The sequence below is a fragment of the Anguilla anguilla genome, chromosome 16 (assembly GCF_013347855.1).
Source record: "Anguilla anguilla isolate fAngAng1 chromosome 16, fAngAng1.pri, whole genome shotgun sequence".
In the NCBI taxonomy this organism is placed as follows: Eukaryota; Metazoa; Chordata; class Actinopteri; order Anguilliformes; family Anguillidae; genus Anguilla; species Anguilla anguilla.
The window spans coordinates 481,117-505,209 of record NC_049216.1 but is presented as its reverse complement, the minus strand read 5'-3'; the positions used below and the strand labels follow the sequence as shown (position 1 = coordinate 505,209).

Genomic DNA, 24,093 nt, shown 5'->3' with positions numbered 1-24,093 from the left:
ATGGGGCCAGCGAACTTTCCAAAACGAGAAAGCTCCTTTTCAATGGCTTCATTCTTAATAAAGGAGGGGACATTTGAAATTGTTACCCTCGTAGCTGGAGCTGAAAGTGGATTTACCTGTACGAATACCCCTTTAATCCATAAATCGCTTGCAATTACTTGTGCAACAAAACTAACTTTCTTCAAAAAAACCGCGACCGCCTTATTCATTCGTGATGCCGAAACAATATTATCGCCCCCTACCTGCTCTGCAACTGCAACCAGCACCTCTTCAACCGACACACTATACTCCGCTACGCACCTTACACCATGACGGAGAGACCGTGCCTCCCCGTCAGATTGAGACACCATCTCGGCATCTCCACAAACAAACAAAAACCCCACTAACTCCACTAAACTAGTTAAAAACACCAAAAAAACATCTTGAATATATACCTCATTAAGCAGTAATATCAGCTAACCCAGAATATAGTTTTAAGAAAGTATACCAACACAAATACAGAGAGCCCTATTCCCACAGCCACCCTCCACCTCAGAGAGAGAGAGGGGGGAGGGGAGGGGTTATCAGCCAGACAAACATACTACTCTCTACAAACACAGGACACAGTCAGACCCACAGATACACTCTCAACACACACAGGACACAGTCAGACCCACAGGTACTCTCTCTATACACACAGGACACAGGCAAACCCACAGATACTCTCTCAACACACACAGGACACAGTCAGACCCACAGGTACTCTCTCTATACACACAGGACACAGGCAGACCCACAGATACTCTCTCAACACACACAGGACACAGTCAGACCCACAGATACTCTCTCTATACACACAGGACACAGTCAGACCCACAGATACGCTCTCAACACACACAGGACACAGTCAGACCCACAGGTACTCTCTCTATACACACAGGACACAGTCAGACCCACAGATACGCTCTCTATACACACAGGACACAGTCAGACCCACAGGTACTCTCTCTATACACACAGGACACAGTCAGACCCACAGGTACTCTCTCTATACACACAGGACACAGTCAGACCCACAGGTACTCTCTCTATACACACAGGACACAGTCAGACCCACAGATACCCTCTCTATACACACAGGACACAGTCAGACCCACAGATACTCTCTCAACACACAAAGGACACAGTCAGACCCACAGATACTCTCTCAACACACAAAGGACACAGTCAGACCCACAGATACTCTCTCTATACACACAGAATATAGTTAGAAACACAGGCTACTCTCACTACACACAGGACACAGACAGATACACACACTACTCACTGTCTGCACACAGGATACAGATACACACACACACTACTCTCTCTATACACACAGGACACAGACAGACACACACACACTACTCTTGCTCTACACATCTCATACTCTCCATCTCTGACTTTCACAAACTCTGTCAGCAAACACCACACCTCCTCATGAGAACAATACTCACACACACAACACCATACACACACAGTTCGCAAACAGTCACACAAACACCACGCAGACAAACACACACACATACACACAGTCATACACAAACCACAGAGTCACACACAGACCACACGCAGTCTCTCTCTCTCTCTCTCTCTCATACACTCACTCATTCTCTATCTTGGTTGTCCATCGAATCCGATGATGACATCCACTTCTGTCTTTTATCGGTGAATTCTTTGATGGCTGAATAGCGCTATCCTGGACCCACAAGTCCTATTGCAGGTAGGACATGTATATGTGGTGGTAGTGGTAGCAGCAACCATGGGTGTGTTCCTTCTGAGTCTCCTTTGCTGTCTCCTGGCTGTCCTTTTCTCCTCCAGCATGCAGATCCCATCCAGGCACAGCTGCCACCAGTTATTACAGTCAGCAGCAACATCCTCCAGGTCCTCGGGTCTGATTTTGCATGCAGTCTTTAGCTGGTCCTTGTAGCGCTTCCTCTGCCCTCCTGCTGAGCATCGTCCATGGTGTAGCTGGCCATATAGCACTCTGCGAGGCAGCCGATTTGGGAGCATCCTTACCACATGCCCCAGCCATCGCAGCTGGTGCTGGGTGATCATAGCCTCAATACTTCTGCAGTTGGTCTTTGTGAGCATTTAAGAGTGACGCATACGATCACACCAGGTAATTCCCAGGATGCGCTGAAGGCAGCGTATGTGGAGGTGCTCCAGGGACTGTAAAGAAGGGTGGTGATGCAGATGGCTTAGTAGACGCATACCTTCGTGCGGAGATGTAGGTTCTTGTTTTGAAAGACCCGGCGCCGGAGTCTCCCAAAGGCAGCTGATGCTTGTTTAATTCGGTTCTGGACCTCATTGTCAATGCTGCTGTCTTCAGAAAGAATACTCCCCAGATATCTGAACGATGGACCTACTGACAGTTGTTCATCAGCAACAGTGAAGGCTGGTGGTGTGGGTGGGATGTTGGCTCTCCATTGACAGACTACGTCCGTTTTGGTGGTGTTGACGGTCAGTCCCATCCTGCTATACGCTCTCACTGCCGCCGCAAGTACAGACTGGAGGTCTTGTGGAGTGTGAGACACAATATTGCAGTCATCTGCATACTGCAGCTCAAGGACTCTTTCTCTATGCAGTTTAGTGGTTGCTTGGAGCCTCCTAATATTGAAGAGGTTGCTGTCTAGCCTGAAGTCCACTGCCACACTGCTGCTGTCCTCAATCTCCTTGTGGAGAAGCTGGGTGACACATAGGAGGAAGACGTTAAAGAGCACCGGTGCTAGCGCACACTCCTGCCTGACCCCTGTATGTACAGGGTAAGGGGCAGACTCTTGTCTGACTCGAGCAGTCATTCCATCCTGAAACTGGCGGAGGATGTTGACGAATTTGTTGGGGCAGCCAAACCTGAGGAGGACGTCCCACAAAAGTTCTCTCTGGACAATGTCGAAGGCTGTGGAGAGGTCGACAAAGACCATAAACAGGTCCTCCTGTTGTTCCCGGCACTTTTCCTGAAGCTGTCGGGCTGGGAAAATCATGTCGACCATGCTCCTGTTCTTCCTAAACCCGCACTGTGATTCAGGCAGCATTGACTATGTGATGTTGTTGATCAGCCTCTGAAGCATCACCTTAGCCAGGACCTTACCAGCAGCAGCAAGGAGTGATATACCCCTACTGTTGCCACAGACGGCCTTGTCACCCTTGTTCTTGTAAATGGTGACAATATTGGCGTCTCTCCATTGTTGTGGGATGTTCTCATCAGCCCAGGCCTTGGTGATGTATTGGTGTAGAGTTCTTGTACAGAGGTACCCTTCCTGCTTTAGCAGCTCAGCAGGGATCTTGTCATTACCAGTTGTTGTTTTTGAGGGAACAGATAGCTAATAGGACCTCCAGGAAGGTTGGGGGCTGTCTGAGGTTGTGAATGGGAGGAAGTTTAGGCAGTTCGTACAGAATGGTGGGGTCTGCATCCTGATTAAGAAGGGCATCAAAATGTTCAGCACACATCAACAGGTTGCCAGTCTGGTCCTTCAAGACTGTTAGACCATCTGTTGTTTTCAGGGGAGTGATGCCGCAATTTATTGGGCCGTAGATGGTTTGGACAGCATTGTAAAAGTTGTGCATGTCATTTTTATCGGCAAATGACTGAATTTCCTGTGCCTTTTTTGCCCACCACTTGTTCTGTATGGTCCGAATAGTCCTTTGCACTTCCCGTCGAGCTCTCTGCCATTGCTGCCTGGTGATGCTGGATGAGGGTTTGTTTAGGGTTGCCCGGTGTGCTTTGTGCATGTTCTTCAGCAAGTTATGGATGGTACCCGAGTTATCGTTAAACCAGTCTTGGTGGTTCTTGCTCGTATAGCCGATGGTTTGGGCTGCTGCCTTATAGAGAGCCGAGCTGATAGAGGTCCACTTCTGGTCCATGGTGTTCTCTGAACTCAAGGAGAACTCCATATCCCTTAGTTTCTCAGCCAGGGAGCGACGTTTCTTGCATCAATGTTTCCCAGGCGGGTGCAATCTAGCTGCCTCCTGTTAGGCCCTGGCAGTCGCAAGGGGGGGCGCAATTTCATGTGGACCTTGGTCAAAATCAAACGGTGGTCTGCACCTCACATGGCACGGGTGATGAGAACATCTCAGATGTCACTGCGTCTCACTATGACATAGTCAATCAGGTGTTAGTGTTTCATACACACACTCTCATACACACACACACACACACACACACGTACACATATAGTAAACTTACTGCCTGTTTGCACCAGGAACAGCTGATAGCTACTATTTCTTTACTGTGAAAGGCAAACTTCTGCTGGAAACCCTGAAAGATAATGAGAAACAATTTAGTTACAGCACTGCAGTGTAAGGGGGTAAGATACAGTACTGCAGTGTAATGGGGTCAAATACAGTACTGCAGTGTAAGGGTCAGATACAGTACTGCAGTGTAAGGGTCAGATACAGTACTGCAGTGTAAGGGTCAGATACAGTACTGCAGTGTAAGGGTCAGATACAGTACTGCAGTGTAAGGGTCAGGTACAGTACTGCAGTGTAAGGGTCAGATACAGTACTGCAGTGTAAGGGTCAGATACAGTACTGCAGTGTAAGGGCCACATACAGTACTGCAGTGTAAGGGGGTCAGATACAGTACTGCAGTGTAAGGGTCAGATACAGTACTGCAGTGTAAGGGGGTCAGATACAGTACTGCAGTGTAAGGGTCAGATACAGTACTGCAGTGTAAGGGTCAGATACAGTACTGCAGTGTAAGGGCGAGATAAAGTACTGCAGTGTAAGGGTCAGATACAGTACTGCAGTGTAAGGGGGCCAGATACAGTACTGCAGTGTAAGAAGGTCAGATACAGTACTGCAGTGTAAGGGGGTCAGATACAGTACTGCAGTGTAAGGGCCACATACAGTACTGCAGTGTAAGGGTCAGATACAGTACTGCAGTGTAAGGGTCAGATACAATACTGCAGTGTAAGGGTCAGATACAGTACTGCAGTGTAAGGGGGTCAGATACAGTACTGCAGTGTAAGGGTCAGATACAGTACTGCAGTGTAAGGGTGTTTTACCTTCCCACATTGCCGGCATTTCCCTTCTTGTCGTCGTCTGTGGACCCAGTGATGCCGCACAATGGTGGGCTGGAAACAAAATCATTTTCACTGTTAAAACCTTAGGTACTTATAAACTCTCTAGTACTTTAAAACTCTGCAATAAATCCATTCATTATGTATACCCGCTCGTTCCTGGTCAGGGTCACAGGGGGTACTGGAGCCTATCTCAGCATGCATTGGGCGAGAGGCAGGAATACACCCTGGACAGGCTGGCAATCTATCACAGGGCACACACACCATTCACTCTCACACTTATACATATGGGCAATTTAGAGTCTCCAATTACCCTATATCCATGTCTTTAGACTGTGGGAGGAAACCGAAGTACTCAAAGAAAACTCACGCGGACACCGAGAGAACATGCAAACTCCACACCGAAAAGCCCAGGCTGGGATTCGAACCCAGGACCATCTTGCTGTGAGGTGACAGTGCTAACCACTGCACCACCAATTTTTTTATTATTTTTTCTCTAAGGGAAAAAATAAATAATTAAAATAACAATAAGCATTATTATTATTATTATTATTATTATTATTATTATTATTATTATTATTATATAAATTAGGAAAATCTTATGTATTAATTAATGATTCTCTTCATCCGTAAATGGTTTATAGTCCCATTTTCATTCGCCAGTAACTACCAAGTAATTTGTTTTGAAAACATACTTTGCGAGTTTGAGATTTTGTGCAAGGGAGTTTCTTTTAAAGTGTTTGAAGGCTCTGAATAAACCACAGAGATGTTTAAAGGAGCCAATACGACAGACACTTGACCCATTCACTGCAGATCAGCAAACACTGTGCTGTCATTAAAGGCCTACAGTATATGCAAAGGTGACATTAAACGATTTAAGCACAAAAGCAGTCTTACAAGTGATTCATGTTTATTCAGGTGACAATCAATGAATTACCCACAAGTCCTCACTAATCTGCTCAGTTCACAGTGTGTTAAAGTCACAAGTCTTCTGTAGTCCACACTTGATCAGTACACAGTGTGTTAATGTCACAAATCCTCACTAATCTGCACATGTTCAGTACACAGTGTGTTAATGTCACAAATCCTCACTAATCTGCACATGTTCAGTACACAGTGTGTTAATGTCACAAGTCCTCACTAATCTGCACATGCTCAGTACACAGTTTATACATTTTTTCATATGCCTGAATAGAGGTTTCTTTTTCAAATTTACATATTAATATGTTATCTAAGGGGATACCCACACCTGTTTCCAAGACAAAAAGCCATAAGAAAAATATTTTGGAATTAACTGATGAAGGATGTTATTAACTTCAATTGTTTACTTATACAATGCATATTATTATTCCTTTGACATATAACATTGCATATATCATTTTTTTCTGGATTCCAATTTTTATCCAGAAAACACATTTTTGTCCCCAATTAAATGCACAGTGTGTGATTACAGTAATATTACAGTAAGGCATTGATTTTTCAGATCACCCTCAGAATAAACTCATTCACCAAGGTTATGAGATTTGTAAATGAAATATGAAGACCATAATAACAACAGCATTCTGTATAATGAACAGTAAGCATAGATGTCTGGTACTGAAACTCATCCATTTCTGATTTTTATGCTTGCTACATGTGGCGTCCGCACCAGGAGAGGAATAAAGGTAAGTAAAAATTTGAGAGAAAGGAAAAGACATTTACCTCCCTTATGTTCCGTGATCCATATTCCCGAAATGACGGCTTACACCTAAAGTTTATCTGAATAGCAGGGGCAGAATAGCAGAAAGAAGTGCATTTTTACCCAGAGCCTGCAGTCACACGTGCATCATTATGTACAGTGTCGCAAAGACTTGCAGTCCTGCATGTGATGTGTGACAGCAGCAGTGCAGTCCTGCATGTGTGACAGCAGCAGTGCAGTCCTGCATGTGTGATGTGTAACAGTCAGTGCAGTCCTGCTTGTGTAACAGCAGCAGTGCAGTCCTGCATGTGTGATGTGTAACAGCAGCAGTGCAGTCCTGCATGTGTGATGTGTAACAGCAGCAGTGCAGTCCTGCATGTGTGATGTGTAACAACAGCAGTGCAGTCCTGCTTGTGTAACAGCAGCAGTGCAGTCCTGCTTTTGTGATGTGTAACAGCAGCAGTGCAGTCCTGCATGTGTGATGTGTAACAGCAGCAGTGCTGTCCTGCATGTGTGGCGTGTAACAGCAGCAGTGCAGTCCTGCTTGTGTAACAGCAGCAGTGCAGTCCTGCTTTTGTGATGTGTAACAGCAGCAGTGCAGTCCTGCTTGTGTAACAGCAGCAGTGCAGTCCTGCATGTGTGATGTGTAACAGCAGCAGTGCAGTCCTGCATGTGTGATGTGTAACAGCAGCAGTGCTGTCCTGCATGTGTGATGTGTAACAGCAGCAGTGCAGTCCTGCATGTGTGATGTGTAACAGCAGCAGTGCAGTCCTGCTTTTGTGATGTGTAACAGCAGCAGTGCTGTCCTGCATGTGTGATGTGTAACAGCAGCAGTGCAGTCCTGCATGTGTGATGTGTAACAGCAGCAGTGCTGTCCTGCATGTGTGATGTGTAACAGCAGCAGTGCAGTCCTGCTTGTGTAACAGCAGCAGTGCAGTCCTGCTTGTGTGATGTGTAACAGCAGCAGTGCAGTCCTGCATGTGTGATGTGTAACGGCAGCACAGTCCTGCACTTACCTGCTCCAGCTGTTCGATGCAGATGGTGTGGACCACTATCTTACAGGCAGCGCACTTCTTCCTGGTTACAGATTTTTGCTTTGATATTGAAAGGGAGAAAGGAACGAGAAGAGCGAGGAGAGCACCGTGAACACAGATAGATTCACTCATAACAGACTGACAGAGACTGACACAAGCTTGCAGCGTACTGCTCTTTGACCCTGCCTTCAATGGCATGAGCCACATAAAAATGCAAAAAAGTTAAATGTACAGGATTCAGATCTATTGCCACCACTGAAAGTCTCCTAACTGAAATTAGTTCTGAGGGTTTTCAATGTTTGAAGCGCAATGCAACAGAAAAGCTTTGTAAATGTAAACAGACCTGCTTGTTCAGAGAAGCAGCACTTTATCCTGGAATTCCTAATTTTTTTTATTTTTGACTACGACCTCAGTCCAGAAGAAAGGATATTATGAAAATATTATATAATATTATATTTTATAAAATGCTATGTTTTGTTAAAATATATCAATATATCCATATTTGTATAGTTGCCCATATCTTGTGAAGTGTTGCAATATATTTTTTGAGCATGATCATATATTTTTCAAAATATTTAAATTTCAGATTTTTGTAGAGGGGCATTTCTTTAGGAGTTTGCAGAATTTATAAGCAAACCAACAAAGAAATGATAAGGTAAAAAGCTGAAAAAAGTCCTTCTCTGAAACTAACAAACAGGTCTGACTTTTGATTGCTTCATGGCTCATCATGTGATTTATAGCTGAATATATGAATAAGGATTTAGTTTTACACCAATAGGAGCTCTATAGTACATCTATATGCTTTTAGAATGGATATATTTTTCACTTTGCAAACAGAGCCTCCAGGTCAGTTTGGGGATCATCTGAAAATTCAGTAGAGGAATAGAAAGTGATTCCTAACTATACAACGTACTGTATCTGAAAGTACAAAATTGTAGTTATAAGCTATATTTGACAGTTTTTTTACATGGCAGCATTTTATATCCATATTTATTCATATATTTTAATATATGACTTTATTTTTTAATGCTCTCTTTCTTAAGTTCATGAAGCCAAAATGCTACAATGCATACATACCCTTTCAAAACGTATAACGGGGAAAATAAAGAATTCCCCTTTGATGTAAAGTCTGTTAGGTCTAAAAAGGAGGTCTGACACAGCCCATTCTGTAATGTTCACTTCAACCTCAATACCTGATTGGTAGTCCAATCTGACTGAATGAACAGCCGATATATTAAAATTCAAATACCATGTTAATTACACAATGGACATAGTTTTCAAAATAACCACTGACAAAGACTCATGTAATGAGCAGTATAAAAACTTTGCTGCTTGCAACATGAAACCTGAATAAAATAAGCTTCATGTCAGAGGACATTTTTTCTTTGCTTCATTACATGTAACGTTTCTTTTATTTCCATCACCTGTATGTAGGAACTGTGGCTCTGCGCTTGTTTGTGTTTGGTGAGGCTAACAAAATGACATACTTATTCTGAAAATGAATGGTAAAAGTTTAGCAGCTCCTAGTACACAGGCCGTCTTTCAAAATTACCTTGTTTCTGAATGTTTAGATGGATGTAATCTAGTGCATATGTTTGGCACTGTCTCTTCGTTCAAATTCAAATTCAAATTCAAAAAGCTTTATTGGCATGAAATACATTTGTACTTATTGCCAAAGCGTACACACAGAAACAGGAATAGGAATACAAACAACATGAAATACAAACAACATTGTGGTAACGACAACAATGCAATTAACAGTGTGGTAATGGCCACAGCGAGTAGGCTATATAATATCTTCATTCTCTCTCCCCTCCTTCTCTCTCATACCTCTCTTCTCTTTACTATTTCTCTCCTCCCGCTCTCTCATACCTCTGTTCTCTTCACTCTCTCTCCTCCCTCTCTCTCATACATCTCTCTTCTCTTTACTCTTTCTCTCCCCCCTCTCAAATTCAAATTCAAATTCAAATTCAAATGCTTTATTGGCATGACATATTTAAAAATACATATTGCCAAAGCGTAGTGACAACAGCAATCAACTACAGTAGGAATATATAATCAAAAGGAAAAAAGAAGACAAGCAGCATCAACGATAACAGCACAAATGATAGGAACATAATACTTATCTATTAAGTTAACTGAATTAAATTAATTATATTATATACATGCACACATACACACGCATACATATATATATATATATATACATATACACACATACATATATATATATACACATATATGTACATATATACATACGCACATACATACACACACACACACATATACATACGCACACATATACATACAAACACATATGCATATATACACACACACATACATATGTTTGCCGGATGCTCACCCACTGTCCCTCAGGCTGCTCAGCCCTCTCTCTCATGCCTCCCTTCCCTTCACTCTCTCTAATCCCTCTCTCTCATACCTCTCTTCTCTTCAATCTCTCTCCTCCCTCTCTCTCCTACCTCTCTCTTTTCTTTACTCTCTCCTCCCTCTCTCTCATATCTCTTTTCTCTTCACTCTCCTCCTCTCTCTCATACCTCTCTTCTCTTCACTCCATCTCCTCCCTCGCTCTCATACCTCTCTTCTCTTCACTCTCTCTCCTTCCCCTTTCTTACCTCTCTCCTCTTTACTCTCTCCCCTCCCTCTCTCATACCTCTCTCTTCTCACCCTCCCTCTCCTTCCTCTCTCATACCTCTCTCTTCTCTTTACTCTCTCATCCCTCTCTCTCATACCTCTCTCTTCTCTTTACTCTCTCCTCCCTCTCTCTGATACCTCTGTCTTCTCGCTCTCTCCATCTGGCTCCAAACCACATGTGTGTGTGTGCATGTGTATACGTGCCTGTATACGTGCATGTGTGCACGTGTGTGTGCGTATGTATATGCGCATGTATACGTGTGTGGGGTTTCTGTGTACTGTATGTGTGTGTGTGTGTGTGTGTGCGTGTGTATGTGTGTGTGCATGTGTGTATGTGTGTGTGTCCATGCGTGTATGTATGTGTGTGTGTGTGTTTATGTGTATGTGTGTGTGTGCATGCATGTATGTGTGTGTGTGCGTGTGTATATGTGTATGTGTGTGTGCATGTGTGTATGTGTGTGTGTGTGTGCGTGTGTGTGTATGTGTATGTGTGTGTGTTGGTGTGTGTGTGTGTGTGTACGTGTAGGTGTGTGTGTATGTGTGTCTGTGTTTGCATGTGTGTATGTGTGTGTGTGTGTGTGTATGTGTGCATGCGTGTGTGTATGTGTGTCTGTGTGTGCGTGTGTGTGCATGCATGTGTGAGTGTATGTGTGTGTGCGTGCGTGTGTGTCTGTGTGTGCGTGTATGTGCATGCGTGTACTGTATGTGTGTGTGCGTGTGTGTATGTGTGTGTGCATGTGTGTATGTGTGTGTGTCCATGCGTGTATGTATGTGTGTGTGTGTGTGTGTTTATGTGTATGTGTGTGTGTGCATGCATGTATGTGTGTGTGTGCGTGTGTATATGTGTATGTGTGTGTGCATGTGTGTATGTGTATGTGTGTGTGTGTATGTGTGTGTGTACGTGTGTGTGCGTGCGTGTGTGTGTACATGTGTGTGTGTGCGCATGTGTGTGTGTGTGTGTTTGTGTGTGTTTATGTGTATGTGTGTGTGTGTATGTGTGTCTGTGTGTGCATGCATGTATGTGTGTGTGTATGTGTATGTGTGTGTACGTGTGTGCATGCATGTATGTGTGTGTGTATGTGTATGTGTGTGTGTCCATGCATGTATGTGTGTATGTGTGTGTGTGTGTGTGTGCATGTGTGTATGTGTATATGTGTGTGTGTGTGTGTGTGTATGTGTGTACGTGTGTGCGTGCATGTGTATGTGTGTGTGTGTATGTGCGTTTGTATGTGTGTGTACGTGTGTGTGTGTGTGTGTGTGTGTGTGTGTGTGTGTGTGTGTGTACGTGTGTGTGTGTGTGTGTATGTGTCTGTAAGGAGAGCATACTCACCAGAGTCTTGGCAATGCAGTTTTGTTCTCCAACATAGCAGAAGTCTCCGGAGACATTGGTCTCAAACCAGATGTGTTCCCCATAAAGGGCGTTCTCCTGCGGAGGAGGGAGAATAAGGGCCTCTGAGTTCTGGAACATTCTGCTCATCAACGCTAACCCTCCCAACTCAGTCTCCTTCAGCGTGAGCACAGAGACAGACCACAGAGAAAGGTCATCCACCCAACCTTTTCAGCTATTGTGTCATATTTTACAGCAAGCAATACACACATCTGTAAGGCCAAAACACTTCACACAAACATTCTCTCACCAATTATATTAGTGGTTGCGATTTAAGACATGCATCTCAAACCAAAATAATGTATATGTTTAAATATATGAGACACATGAAGTAAAGTGTTTATTGGTAAATAACTTATAAATCTATGAGGTTCATCTGTTTTCCACAAACTAACTAAACAAGGTTTTTTTAAAATATTTTTTATAGATGCCAGGATGTACACAGGGATTCTCCCTACTCTTAGTTAAACCAGCAGTGTCTGTGGTTTGAGTCCATCATGACCTGGTAGAGATGATAGGGCTTCACTCGCTTTAGACACAAGTAATACAAGACCACAGCCTTCACTGGGAAAACCCAATAGCTCTCTACATCTCTACAAGTATGAATGTTTGTCATTGCATGTACTGCCACAAGAGGGCAGTGTAAACACAGACAGTTTAGAACCAGTCTGTAATTAACTGGTGAAAAGTTATATGGGAGTTTCATAAAACTACCCCGGTCCATTACTGAAAGAACTCACCCAGAGATAACACCGCTGATTCTTCAGCGGTGGATAAATATGTTATAGTTGTACATGATTAGATATGGCCAACACATGTCAATAGAAAAAAATAGACAGCACTCAATTAAACACTATACTATTTGTAATTTAATTCAGAAATATGGTGGCGCAAATGTTCAGGCATCTTCTTCAGATTTCTTGTGCCAGAGAAAATATGAATAGCCATCTTGGTATATGCTGCAGAATCTTGTGCAACAAAAATAGATTTTTTCCATATATGGAAATCCAATATAGCGGAAAGTCTTAATTTGTCTTTTCTTCTGACAAGGGAGGGCTGTTCTGATAAAAATTTTCAGGATTGAGCTACATAGGCCAATATTGACATGACACTGAAATACTTCAATTAAACTGAATTACTGAAATTTAAAAAATTAACATAGTATTTATTGCTGCTTTGGTGTCAGTGGCTTGTGTTTGAATATAACCAACATATTATTGAACAGAAATGACTGAATTTTGGCATGCATTTATTGAATTAGTCAATATATTACAGTATATTATTAGTATGTGTGAGGTAAAGAGAGGCTCAAACCACTAAGGTCCGAATGAGAGAAGATATTTCCCCTCTGTCACCACGGACACTCTGTCAGTCTCATTTACATTACATTACAGGCATTTAGCAGATGCTCTTATCCAGAGCGATTTACATTGTATCCAATTATACAGCTGGATATATACTGGAGCGATGCAGGTTAAGTACCTTGCTCAAGGGTACAACGGCAGTGTCCTACCGAGGAATCGAACCTGCAAACCAACTCCTTAGCTATTATACTACACTGCCACCCGCCTGCTTGCATTGACTTGTTTGCATTTTACTTTTATTTTCTGATGTCTTTTTACTCCACTGACAAGCACTTTGAGCTGCTTTTTACATAATGACAAAGTGTGTTGTAGCTGCTGATGATTTATTTATTTATTTATTTATTTTAAACACAGAATGTGTGTTTAAGCAGTAGTTAACCAACATGGGCACACAGGGTTAAGTGTATCGTGTTTAGCTGGAGTTTAAACTTCAGGTTGAAACCCCTAGGCCACAGAATTGCAATACAACTGGAACAGTTGTTTCCTTTTGTCACAGATTTGGATAGCCGTTCCAGTTGTGCTGCAGTTCTGTGGTCTAGGGGGTTTAAATGTGAGGGTTAAACTCCAGCTAAGCATGCTGCAAATCACCCAGAGTTTTAGCACATTTTGTCATTTAGAAAAATCACTTTCCTGAATGATGTGTCATCACATTACTATCTAAGCAGTGTTTCACAGCAAATTCTGAGTTTTCTGAACATCTACATATGGTTGACAAAGGTCAGGAAGCTGCTTAATCTGGATTACGTCAATTCTAATCTTGGAACTCAGAGACTGTGTCTCAGGACTCTGTTTTCCAGAATCAATGGTGATTGGCATATTAAGCACAGTCAATGGTGCAGTACGTGGGTGTACAGGGCGTGGCTAATGAATGTCGAAATTTCATTTACATGCATACAGTGAGCTCCATAATGTTTGGGACAAAGACATATTTTTATTGATTTGGCTAGGTACTCCACAATTTTAGATTTGTAATTATGCAAATCACATGTGGTTAAAGTGCAGATTCTCAGCTTTGTTAAAATGTATTTTTATGCATTTTGGTTTCACTGTGAAGAAATTACAGCACTTTTATACATAGCCCCCCATTTCAAGCTATCATAATGTTTGGAACAAATGGATTTCACAGGTGTTTCTGAATAATCAGGTGTGTTCAACTGCTTCCTTAGTGCAGGTATAAGAGACCTTTCAGTATCTTGTCTTGATTCTTGGCTTTTGGAAGTCTGTTATTGGTGTTTGCCAACAAGAGGACCAGAGTTAGTAAAGTCAAGGAAGCCATTAAGAGGCTGAGGAATAAAAAAGAACAGTCAGAGACACAGGCCAAACCTCACCAAAACAAACTGTTTGGAACATCATTAAGAAAGAGAGCATCAGTGAGCTCAGAAATCGCAAAGGGCCTGGTAGACTAAGGAAGACCTCTACAGTTGATAACTGAAGAATTCTCACCATAATGAAGAAAAACACCCAAACGCCTGTCCGATAGATCAGAACACTCTTCAGAAGGCAGGCATGGATGTGTCCATGACTACTGTCTGCAGAAGACTTCACAAACAGAACTACAGAGGCTACACTGCAAGATGCAAACCACAAGTTAGTGGCAAAAACAGGATGGCCAGGTTAAGAAGAACCTAAAAGAGTCTGCAGAGTTATGGAAAAAGGTTTAGTGGACCGATGAGAACAAGATTCACTTGTATCAGAGCGATGGAAAGAGTAAAGTGTGGAGGCCAAAAGGAACTGCCCAACATCCAAACCAATCCACTTTTCTGTGAAACATGGTGATGGGAGTGTTATGGTTTGGGCATGTATGGCTGCCACAGGTACTGGCTTACCTGTCTTCATTGATTATATAACTGCTGATAGCAGCAGCAGAATGAATTCTGAAGTGTACAGAAGCATCTTATTTGTTCAGGTTCAACCAAATACCTCTAGACTGATTGGACGGTGGTTAATCCTGCAGCAAGACAATGATCCCAAACATACCGCTAAAGCAACAAAGGAGTTTTTCAAAGCCAAATACATGAAAATTCATCACTGGCTAAGCCATTCACCCAATCTGAATCAAACAGAAAGTTTGTGTTTCATATGCTGAAGAGAAAGGGTAAGGCAACTAGCCCCCGAAACAAACATGAACTGAAGATGGCTACAGTACAGGCCTGGCAGAGCATCACTAGAGGAGATGCTCAGCACCTGGTGATGTGCAGAGCATCACTAGAGGAGATACACAGCACCTGGTGATGTGCTGAGCATCACTAGAGGAGATACACAGCACCTGGTGATGTGCTGAGCATCACTAGAGGAGATGCTCAGCACCTGGTGATGTGCAGAGCATCACTAGAGGAGATACACAGCACCTGGTGATGTGCTGAGCATCACTAGAGGAGATACTCAGCACCTGATGATGTGCAGAGCATCACTAGAGGAGATACTCAGCACCTGGTGATGTGCTGAGCATCACTAGAGGAGATACACAGCACCTGGCGATGTGCTGAGCATCACTAGAGGAGATACTCAGCACCTGGTGATGTGCTGAGCATCACTAGAGGAGATACTCAGCACCTGATGATGTGCAGAGCATCACTAGAGGAGATACTCAGCACCTGGTGATGTGCTGAGCATCACTAGAGGAGATACTCAGCACCTGGTGATGTGCTGAGCATCACTAGAGGAGATACTCAGCACCTGGTGATGTGCAGAGCATCACTAGAGGAGATACTCAGCACCTGGTGATGTGCTGAGCATCACTAGAGGAGATACTCAGCACCTGGTGATGTGCAGAGCATCACTAGAGGAGATACTCAGCACCTGGTGATGTGCTGAGCATCACTAGAGGAGATACTCAGTACCTGGTGATGTGCTGAGCATCACTAGAGGAGATACTCAGCACCTGGTGATGTCTATGGGCAAGTTGTGAGGGTGAAAGGTATAGACACAGATGAACTTGTAATGGGAGAATGCCACAGAGTGTCTGAAGGTAAAACTGCATCCACAATTTACTATATACCCTACTTGAACGCATACACACAGCAATTGTTTCAATACAGAACTGTGTTTTTCTGCTAACTTCTAGCTGATGACTTCAATAGAAGTCTTGTGTCCTTTCAATAAAACGACCAGAATTTCATATTAAATCTGAAAATAAATAAGACGTAATTATTAGAAACGTGTGTGAAACATATTTTCAATCCCGTCTCCTTTCCAGAGTGCTATGCTACTATACCCCATGTAGCCCACAAGGGAAAATGATTTGACTGCCAAGGATGTGCATACAGACTGACAACCTTCTCCGTCATCCAGTGCTTGGGCTATAGGCCATATCAGCACAGACAAATTACCACCCGTTTTCAGGAGTTCTAAAAATTATCACGCAAAGAGGGGAGTTGCAATGAATGCATGTTTTATTAAATTAGACAGAATACCTAATTGGACTAATTTACATAATCTCCACCCTGTTTTAGAACATTCACTGAACATGACCACATTTAACTATGCATCAAAAGTAAAGTCACAGAGTGACATAATTCCTGGAAATTACATCCTAATAGCAATTAGTACCCATTCCAACAACAGATAATGCAGTCTTGCAGAAACTGCTTCTGTGTTGGAAAACAGTGGCAATCCTTCAGTAAAACTGGCCCTGACTGTGAATGTGAACAATCCATGCAAAAGGAAACCTGAACAACAGTTAACACCTCTCAGTCATCCGTTAACTTAATTTTGCACCGGGACTCAACACAAAAACAGCTGGTTCTGTACAATGGTAAAACATACACATGTCAATACCTTGAAATGAAAGCTGATTGATTGTACTTTAGCCTCATATTCATCTGCTGATCGTGAGTCCAAGTATATAGCAAAAAACCAACCAAATTTCACTCTACTGTTAACATACTTGTGGAGGGCATTGTACATCGGTAATTGTTATCACCTCTGCAGATGTTGCAATGATGTTCTGCAATGCAGGTTTTGAGGCATCCGTGAGTTTTGCCCATGTACACAAGTCCACAAGGACATTTCATCCCATAGGTCACATTTGTGGTCTTGCAGGTGATCTCACCGTTCATTTTCATATTTCTGACCAGAACTTTGGATGAAAATAGTTGCATTCAGATGTAAAGCTGCATGGTGCACAATCTTCGTATCTGTAGTTACCTGCTGGAATATTGCACAGAAAGTTCTGGTGGTGTTTCTGCTTCAACAAGCATATCTGTTAGATTAAGAGGATATTTATAGACCGGAGTCAGAGTGGACGATTTGCCAGTGTTTATTATCTGTGGGAAGTGTATACCAAGAGGAGAATATTGAATGATGCATTTTGGATTTTTAAAATTCATTAAATACTGCATGCTGAATAAGATGTTGGACATCGTTTGAGTGTCTTTTGTGATTGTGAGCCACTCCACTGGCTATCGGTTGCTGCAAGTATCAGGTTCCAAGTCTTGACCCTAGCCACTGCAGCCAACAGGATGGCCCCCGCCTACTTACAGGACATGATTCAATCCTACATGCCTGCTCAACCACTCCGCTCTGCTGCAGCAGGGCGACTTGAACTCCCTACCATCGGGGTGAATGGTTCTCGCTCATCCCAACCACGGAGGTATTCCACCCCAGTCTACACGGCTGCATATCTGTTGGTCAGGGGCAGAATTATTCACACTCCTGTCCATACAGATCCATATCTGTCAGTCAGGGGCAGAATTATTCACACTCCAATCCATACAGACCCATATCTGTCGGTCAGGGGCAAATTGACTCACACTCCAGTCCATACAGACCCATATCTGTTAGTCAGGGGCAGAATTACTCACACTCCAGTCCACACAGCTGGGTATCTCCCGGTCAGGGTTGTGCTTAGCAGTGGCCAAGGCACTGGGCTGGGCAACTAGGTGATGTAGACCTGACTTTGCGATGGCTTTCCTGAAAAGACAAAAACACAAAACCATTTAACCCCTAATACAGCTGCAAAATGATCATTTAAACCCAGTAGCAACCACAAAGTCATTTAAACCAAAACACAACCTCAATTTAGAGCTGGCTGATAAATCATTACACTAATTACTGAATTAACTTTGAGTCAGATAACGATCATCGCCACATTGTGGCATGTTGACTTTATTTGTCTTCTTTCCTGTAATCACACCTGGCGGCATAGAGGACTAGAGGGCACGGGAGACACTTTCGAAGGAAAAATGTGATTGGAAAAGACTCATCACATGATCACGTTGAAGCTTTGTGTCCCTTCTGATGACTGGATGTCATATCAACACCCAACAGACATGAATGGGGATATTTTTCCTGGAAGAATTTCAGGTGGCCTCTGAAGTTCGGGGTTTTGCTCAAGTTTTACACTCTTTCATAATGCGTCTCAGCCTTAACGAATGGTATCATTTGGACGTGGGTGTACAATTGTTGGTCAGATAATCAGTGTTTTGAGTGACTCACTTTGCTCATAACAGTGTCTACCTGCTAACAGAGATGTCCGACGAGGGCACAGTCTTAACCTAAGGAGATGCACGTGCATGGTTACCCAGGGAAACAGAATCCGAGACTGCCATGCTACAAAGCCCAGAGAAAAGGAAGGGTCTGGAACACACATTTAACACCTGGTGCATTCTGAGTAACCTTCTGTGTTCTTTGGGGTGCAGAACCTGTACCATTTGTTCCAGAACGAATCAGCTGTTTTCAAACTTTCACCTGAATGGTGTTTCACCTGAAACACTTGTCTTTCCTCAAACTATCTCTATACACAAATATTTCTAAATGGCATAGTAATGACAAAAAGTTAAAACTGATCTTAAGATCTGCTTTGCCAACCAATTTTCTTTCTTTGATTTATTATTAAATAAATCCAACTGACATATAATAAAGAAAATTTTGAAAATAAAAATTCACATTTGATCAAAAGGCACCTGTTCTTTGAAAGAATGAAATCAATCATTTATTACAATTACACAGTTAAACACATCACTTGAAATTGAAAATGGGTGTAAACAGTTTCTGAGCTAAAGTCCGCACAAATTTGGGAAGAAAAAAAAAAAACACTGGATAAGCCAAGGACCCAGTAAGTAAGGTTCTTTCACCATGCATTCCAATGTGCCTGTTAAAGACTACAGACTGAGAGAGAAAATGCACGGACTGCAACGGGCTCCTGTTTAACATTAAAGTTTCACAGCAAAACTCTCAGGTGATAAAACTATTTCGTAACCGGAGGCAAAACTCTACGCTCCATTCAGAACAACAGTTTTTCTTTGAGTTGAAGACGTGCTAGAATGGGTTACCTGCTTCCACACCCTCTTCAAAGTACTCTTTGTGTTCCTGAAGAACACTCATCTCAGCTAAACTGGGTCCATTACTGTCGTGGTAGAGACTGCTCCAACAGCTGAGTATATGCGCCAAGCAGTGGGAGAAATCAGGACCACACTTTCTTTGAAGGGTTCTTCATGAGAGCTACATCAATCATTTATAAATACTTCACAGCAGCTTCTTAGCACTCCATAGACAGTCCTGACAAAAGCACTAATGAATGTGTATGTAGTTTTTATGTTTTATTGCTCTAAGACTACATACTGCATGTTGTATTACATCAGGGTGTTAACTATAATTTTAAGGTCTGCAACTTGGCAACTTGCAGCCGAGACACCAATGACAGCTCTGTACCCGCACACTTCCCTAGCCGGAGCACCCGATTGGACTACTCTAAGTGCACATCCACAGACCCAGGCACACCGCTTCCTGTGCCCAGCGGGTGATGGGACTTCTGCTAACCACCCCTTAAGGAAGTAAGGGTGTACATACGAGAGGAACCCACTCCATGTTTCCAGCTGGGGGTCGTAGTAGGTTCCCTGCAGGGGGCTCAGGGACCCCCGTCTGGGGGAGCCCAGCCTCCAGCAAGCTGAGCAGGTCTGGTACGGGGACAGCGAGGGACGCCTACGGCTGGGCCCCCCCCTGCTGGGCCAGGGCCCGCGGGCCTTTGAGATCGGCGTGGCGCGGTGCCGTTGGGCACGGCGGTGCCCTGCGTACGGGGCGCTGGAGAGGAAGGCCTCGGCCAGCTGCGGGTGGGAGGAGTTTCGGCGGAGGCAGCGAGGGGTGCGGATCAAGGCCCGGGAGTGTGGGTGCTTGCTCTCCTTCTCCTCCTCCCGTGCCTCCTCCTCCTCTTTCTCGGGAGTGGCGCCCCGGTCCCTCGTGGCAGAGCCGTCCTCTGGCGATGATTGGCAATCGAGGGCGCTCGCTCGGCCCAAGTCGCTCGGCTCTGGCGGTCCGCCCTCGCTCGCCGCCTCCTCCTCTTCTCCAGAACATTCCGTTTTGCCGTCGTCCTCATTGCTGCTGTCCCAGTCCCCGCCGCTGTCGCCGTCCGAGTCGGACAGGGACGGAGCGTCCCTGCAGCCCTCTGTCGGCTCCCCCAGCAGCGTACGCACGTTCCCGCCATCCTCCTCCTCCTCCGTCATGCGGACGAGGCTGGCCAGCAGCAGGGACGAGCCCAGCAGGTGGGCGTCAATGGTTCGCGGCCTGCCCGGTCTCCGGCGGCGGACGGCGAAGCGGGGTTGGAGCCTGGGCGCGGTGGTGCTGGAGCGGCGGCGGCCGTGGCAGGCCCCGCCCCCCAAGCAGCAGCCCACCGGGGCATGGTGCAGTGCCTGCAGCTGGACGCTGGAGCGCCGCCGCTGGGCCAGCATGGATGACGGCAAGCCGGCGCTGGACCGCCGGCGGGCCTTGCTGGTGGCTACGGCGACGGCGGGCCGCTTGTGCCGGCAGCACTCGGCTCCACCCCCTCCTGCTGGCGCCCTGCCCACTTTCTTCCTCTTAAAGTGCCGTCTGAAAAAGGTGTCCATGGCGACCGCAGGAATCGGCTAAAGGCACCACCTGTATCGCACCTCCACAGTGGCTGCTGGGAAGAAAATGAGCCGTGTTAAGATGGGTGCTACACAGAATAAGTTGGGCTGTCTCAGAGAATGCAGTACTGTTCTTTTCACCTCATGTAGCGAGACCTGGAGCAGACACTTTTTCAACAGCTGGACGATTTTTAATTAGCTTGACTGTAGTCCCTGTTTCAGGTACCTCGAAAGAACAACTGACTCTACATTTCTGGAGTTCACATACAGTAGTTTCTGAAGATAACTGCCACTGTTTTAACTGTTAACATGGAGGTAAAAGGCATTCTCACAATGTTGGATTTTTACATTGTCCTGCAGTCTATGAACCTTTGACTCATAAAATCCTTAACAATCCGACCTGCCATTTCGGGCAATGGAAAGAAATAGCTCATGACCTCTGACTCCAGCCTTGCTTAGTTTGTGTAACTATTGTGAGGTGACCAGAAGCAGTTAATCCCTAACACAGTGGAGCGTCTAAAGGATGAGTAATGAAAAATGTAAAACAGCCGTCACATGCAGATGACATCACAGTGGTGATCGCCATGGCAGGTTTAACTGTATTGTGTAGGACCGACACCCTTTTCCTCTGCACTTCTCCAAGTGATTTTGCTTCTATCAACTTTTCTCATTTTATGATCACTTTGATTATCTTGTGGAGAGTCAGTTTAACTGGTTTAGGAGGAACCATTTTAAAACCAATACTAGTAACTTATACTGTATATCTACAATACAACAATGATAATGCAGCATGCCCTTAAAGTGACAATCTGGAAGATTTCAGTTTCATTCCCTATGGCGGTGCAGTAATTGCAGGTGTGTTTTTGGACCTCACTTCTCATAGATCCAACCGGATCCAACCAGTGTCGCCTGTGTGACGTCAGTCAGTTGGCACGCCAACTATAACACTTACTATTTACTGAATTAAAAAACGGTTGTTATAAAAGTAACGTTATGTACATACTCATTCATTGTCTAACATTAGGCTAACTCAAGATGTCTTTACACTGCCGAGCCGGGTTAAAATGCCGTAGCAAACCTGGGGTAGAATTAGTGATGATCAATTTCTGCAAACGTTCTTTATCCACCTTTTGCCCGGTATGAACATCTTTACACTGCAGAGGAGAATTTGCGGGATTCGGTGTGGCTTGTGCAATTATGTACCTCGTGCACAATAAGCAGTCTTTTCGTGAATGATTGTTGTGTGATATTTTTGAATCAACTGCCTTGCAAAATGTTACCCCTGGTGTTCCTGGTTTTGCTAGCTAAACTGTTTGAGAATAAAGCTGAGCTGGGTGTTAAATTAGCAATCAGAACAAGAAGAATAAAACAAAACCAAAGGAGATTTCATCAAACAGGGCATAAAGACTGAAGGAATATATGAGGAAGCGTAATAAAATAACAATGCTAATCCATACTGCCGTATTCTTTTATTTAGTTTTCTCCTGCATGACGTCTTCAGAAATCAGACCCGGCTCTGCTCCACATACCCCGGCTTTATTCCGATCATTATAATATATTGATGAACTCGATGGCAATGTAAATAGCGGTAACGTTAAGGCCAGTTCAGATCAATGATTCGCAACGAGGCGAAACGGTTTTAGAATGTTGCAGAGAAAGTTGCAGCGGTGTGAACTGGCTAGTAGCAGAGCCGTTGCCTGCCCTGAGGTTTTAAAAGACCGTCCTTGTCAAATCGCCAAGTGCAGTTTTAGAACGTTTACAATCAGACGTCTTGGAATTTTGCAAGTTGCACCCAGTCTCGTTGCGAATCATTGATCTGAACTGGCCTTAAGTTAGCTACACTGCAACGCTGCAACAAGGTAGCATTGCATTCGAGAGACGGTTTGCGAGGTCGGTACCGGTCGGTAGCTAGCGTTTTTTTCTAATTGTTAGCCGACATTAGATTGTGTTAATTACATTAGCTAGCTAGCTAACGCAACATTACCTGATATGAGAGATGGATACCTTGTGCAACGTTGTCTAAACTAATGTTGTCTTTCTTGACATGGTCTGGTAGCTATTTGCACAGCTAACGCTAGCTATGTAATTTAGTAAAGTTACATTGTCATTAAATTTAATACGAATTCTACATCAACAAATAATATGATCTCTCATGTTACACAAAAACTTTTTAGGGTTCCATAACTCCCCCAACACCCCCCCCCCCCCCCCCCCCTTTCTCTGTTATTGTAATGCATGCAGACAAAAAAAACAGTAGGCCGCTCACACACAAGTGAATTGAAGAGCGAGCCTGTTGCGTTAGTTCCGCCTACCCTCTCTGGCGGACCATGAAAAATCGGTGATGAAAAACGCGTCACTAACTGTGCGCTGCTTGTGATTTTTTCCCGGGAATGTCGCCACAGACACCAAGTTTTTTAATCATGAATTATGATAATAATAATAGTATAAATTAATATAAAAATAGGCTCAATCACCATTGTGTTACCCAATGCAGTGATAGATAGTGACTTAAAAGACATTTATTTCAATGAAAATCTTTGAGATTATTACTTTAAATACTGTAGCAATGTAATACTGTAGCAAAATACTGTAGCAAATTAATACTGTAGCAAAATACTGCAGTGATTTAATACTTTAGCTAAATATTGTAGCGATTTAATACTGTAGCGATTTAATAATGTAACGATTTAATACTGTAGCAAAATAATGTAGCGATTTAATACTTTAGCAAAATACTGCAACGATTTAATACTGTAGCAAAATACGGTAGCGATTTAATACTTTAGCAAAACACTGCAGCGATTTAATACTGTAGCAAAATACTCTAGTGATTTAATACTGTAGCAAAATACTGTAGCGATTTAGTACTGTAGCAAAATACTGGAGCGATTTAATATTGTAGCAAAATACTGGAGTGATTTAATACTGTAGTGATTTAAAACTGTAGCAAAATACTGGAGTAATTTAATACTATAGCGAATTAATACTGTAGCAAAATACTGGAGTGATTTAATACTGTACCAATTTAATACTGTAGAAAAATACTGTAGCGATTTAAATACTGTAGTGATTTAATACTGTAGAAAAATACTGTAGCAATTTAATGCTGTAGCAAAATA

The 24,093-nt window shown here is 43.5% G+C and overlaps 1 protein-coding gene across 7 annotated transcripts in view; it reads right to left on the bottom strand.

The window, feature by feature from the left end:
* The window catches only part of LOC118215376 (diacylglycerol kinase zeta-like), a 140,775-nt gene that overhangs the window by 94,380 nt on the left and 22,302 nt on the right, over positions 1-24,093 (bottom strand). For 6 of the 7 annotated variants that reach the window (XM_035396098.1, XM_035396096.1, XM_035396100.1 and 3 more), the window contains 7 exons: positions 19,944-21,030; positions 17,957-18,065; positions 11,734-11,829; positions 7,734-7,811; positions 6,741-6,797; positions 5,025-5,093; positions 4,205-4,276 (listed from right to left, as the gene is read on the bottom strand). In XM_035396098.1, coding sequence (XP_035251989.1) covers positions 4,205-4,276; positions 5,025-5,093; positions 6,741-6,797; positions 7,734-7,811; positions 11,734-11,829; positions 17,957-18,065; positions 19,944-20,974 — 1,512 coding nt within the window. In that variant the 5' untranslated portion in view covers positions 20,975-21,030. The remainder of the gene's footprint in view (positions 1-4,204; positions 4,277-5,024; positions 5,094-6,740; positions 6,798-7,733; positions 7,812-11,733; positions 11,830-17,956; positions 18,066-19,943; positions 21,031-24,093) is intronic. The other variant, XM_035396097.1, reaches the window with a different exon arrangement.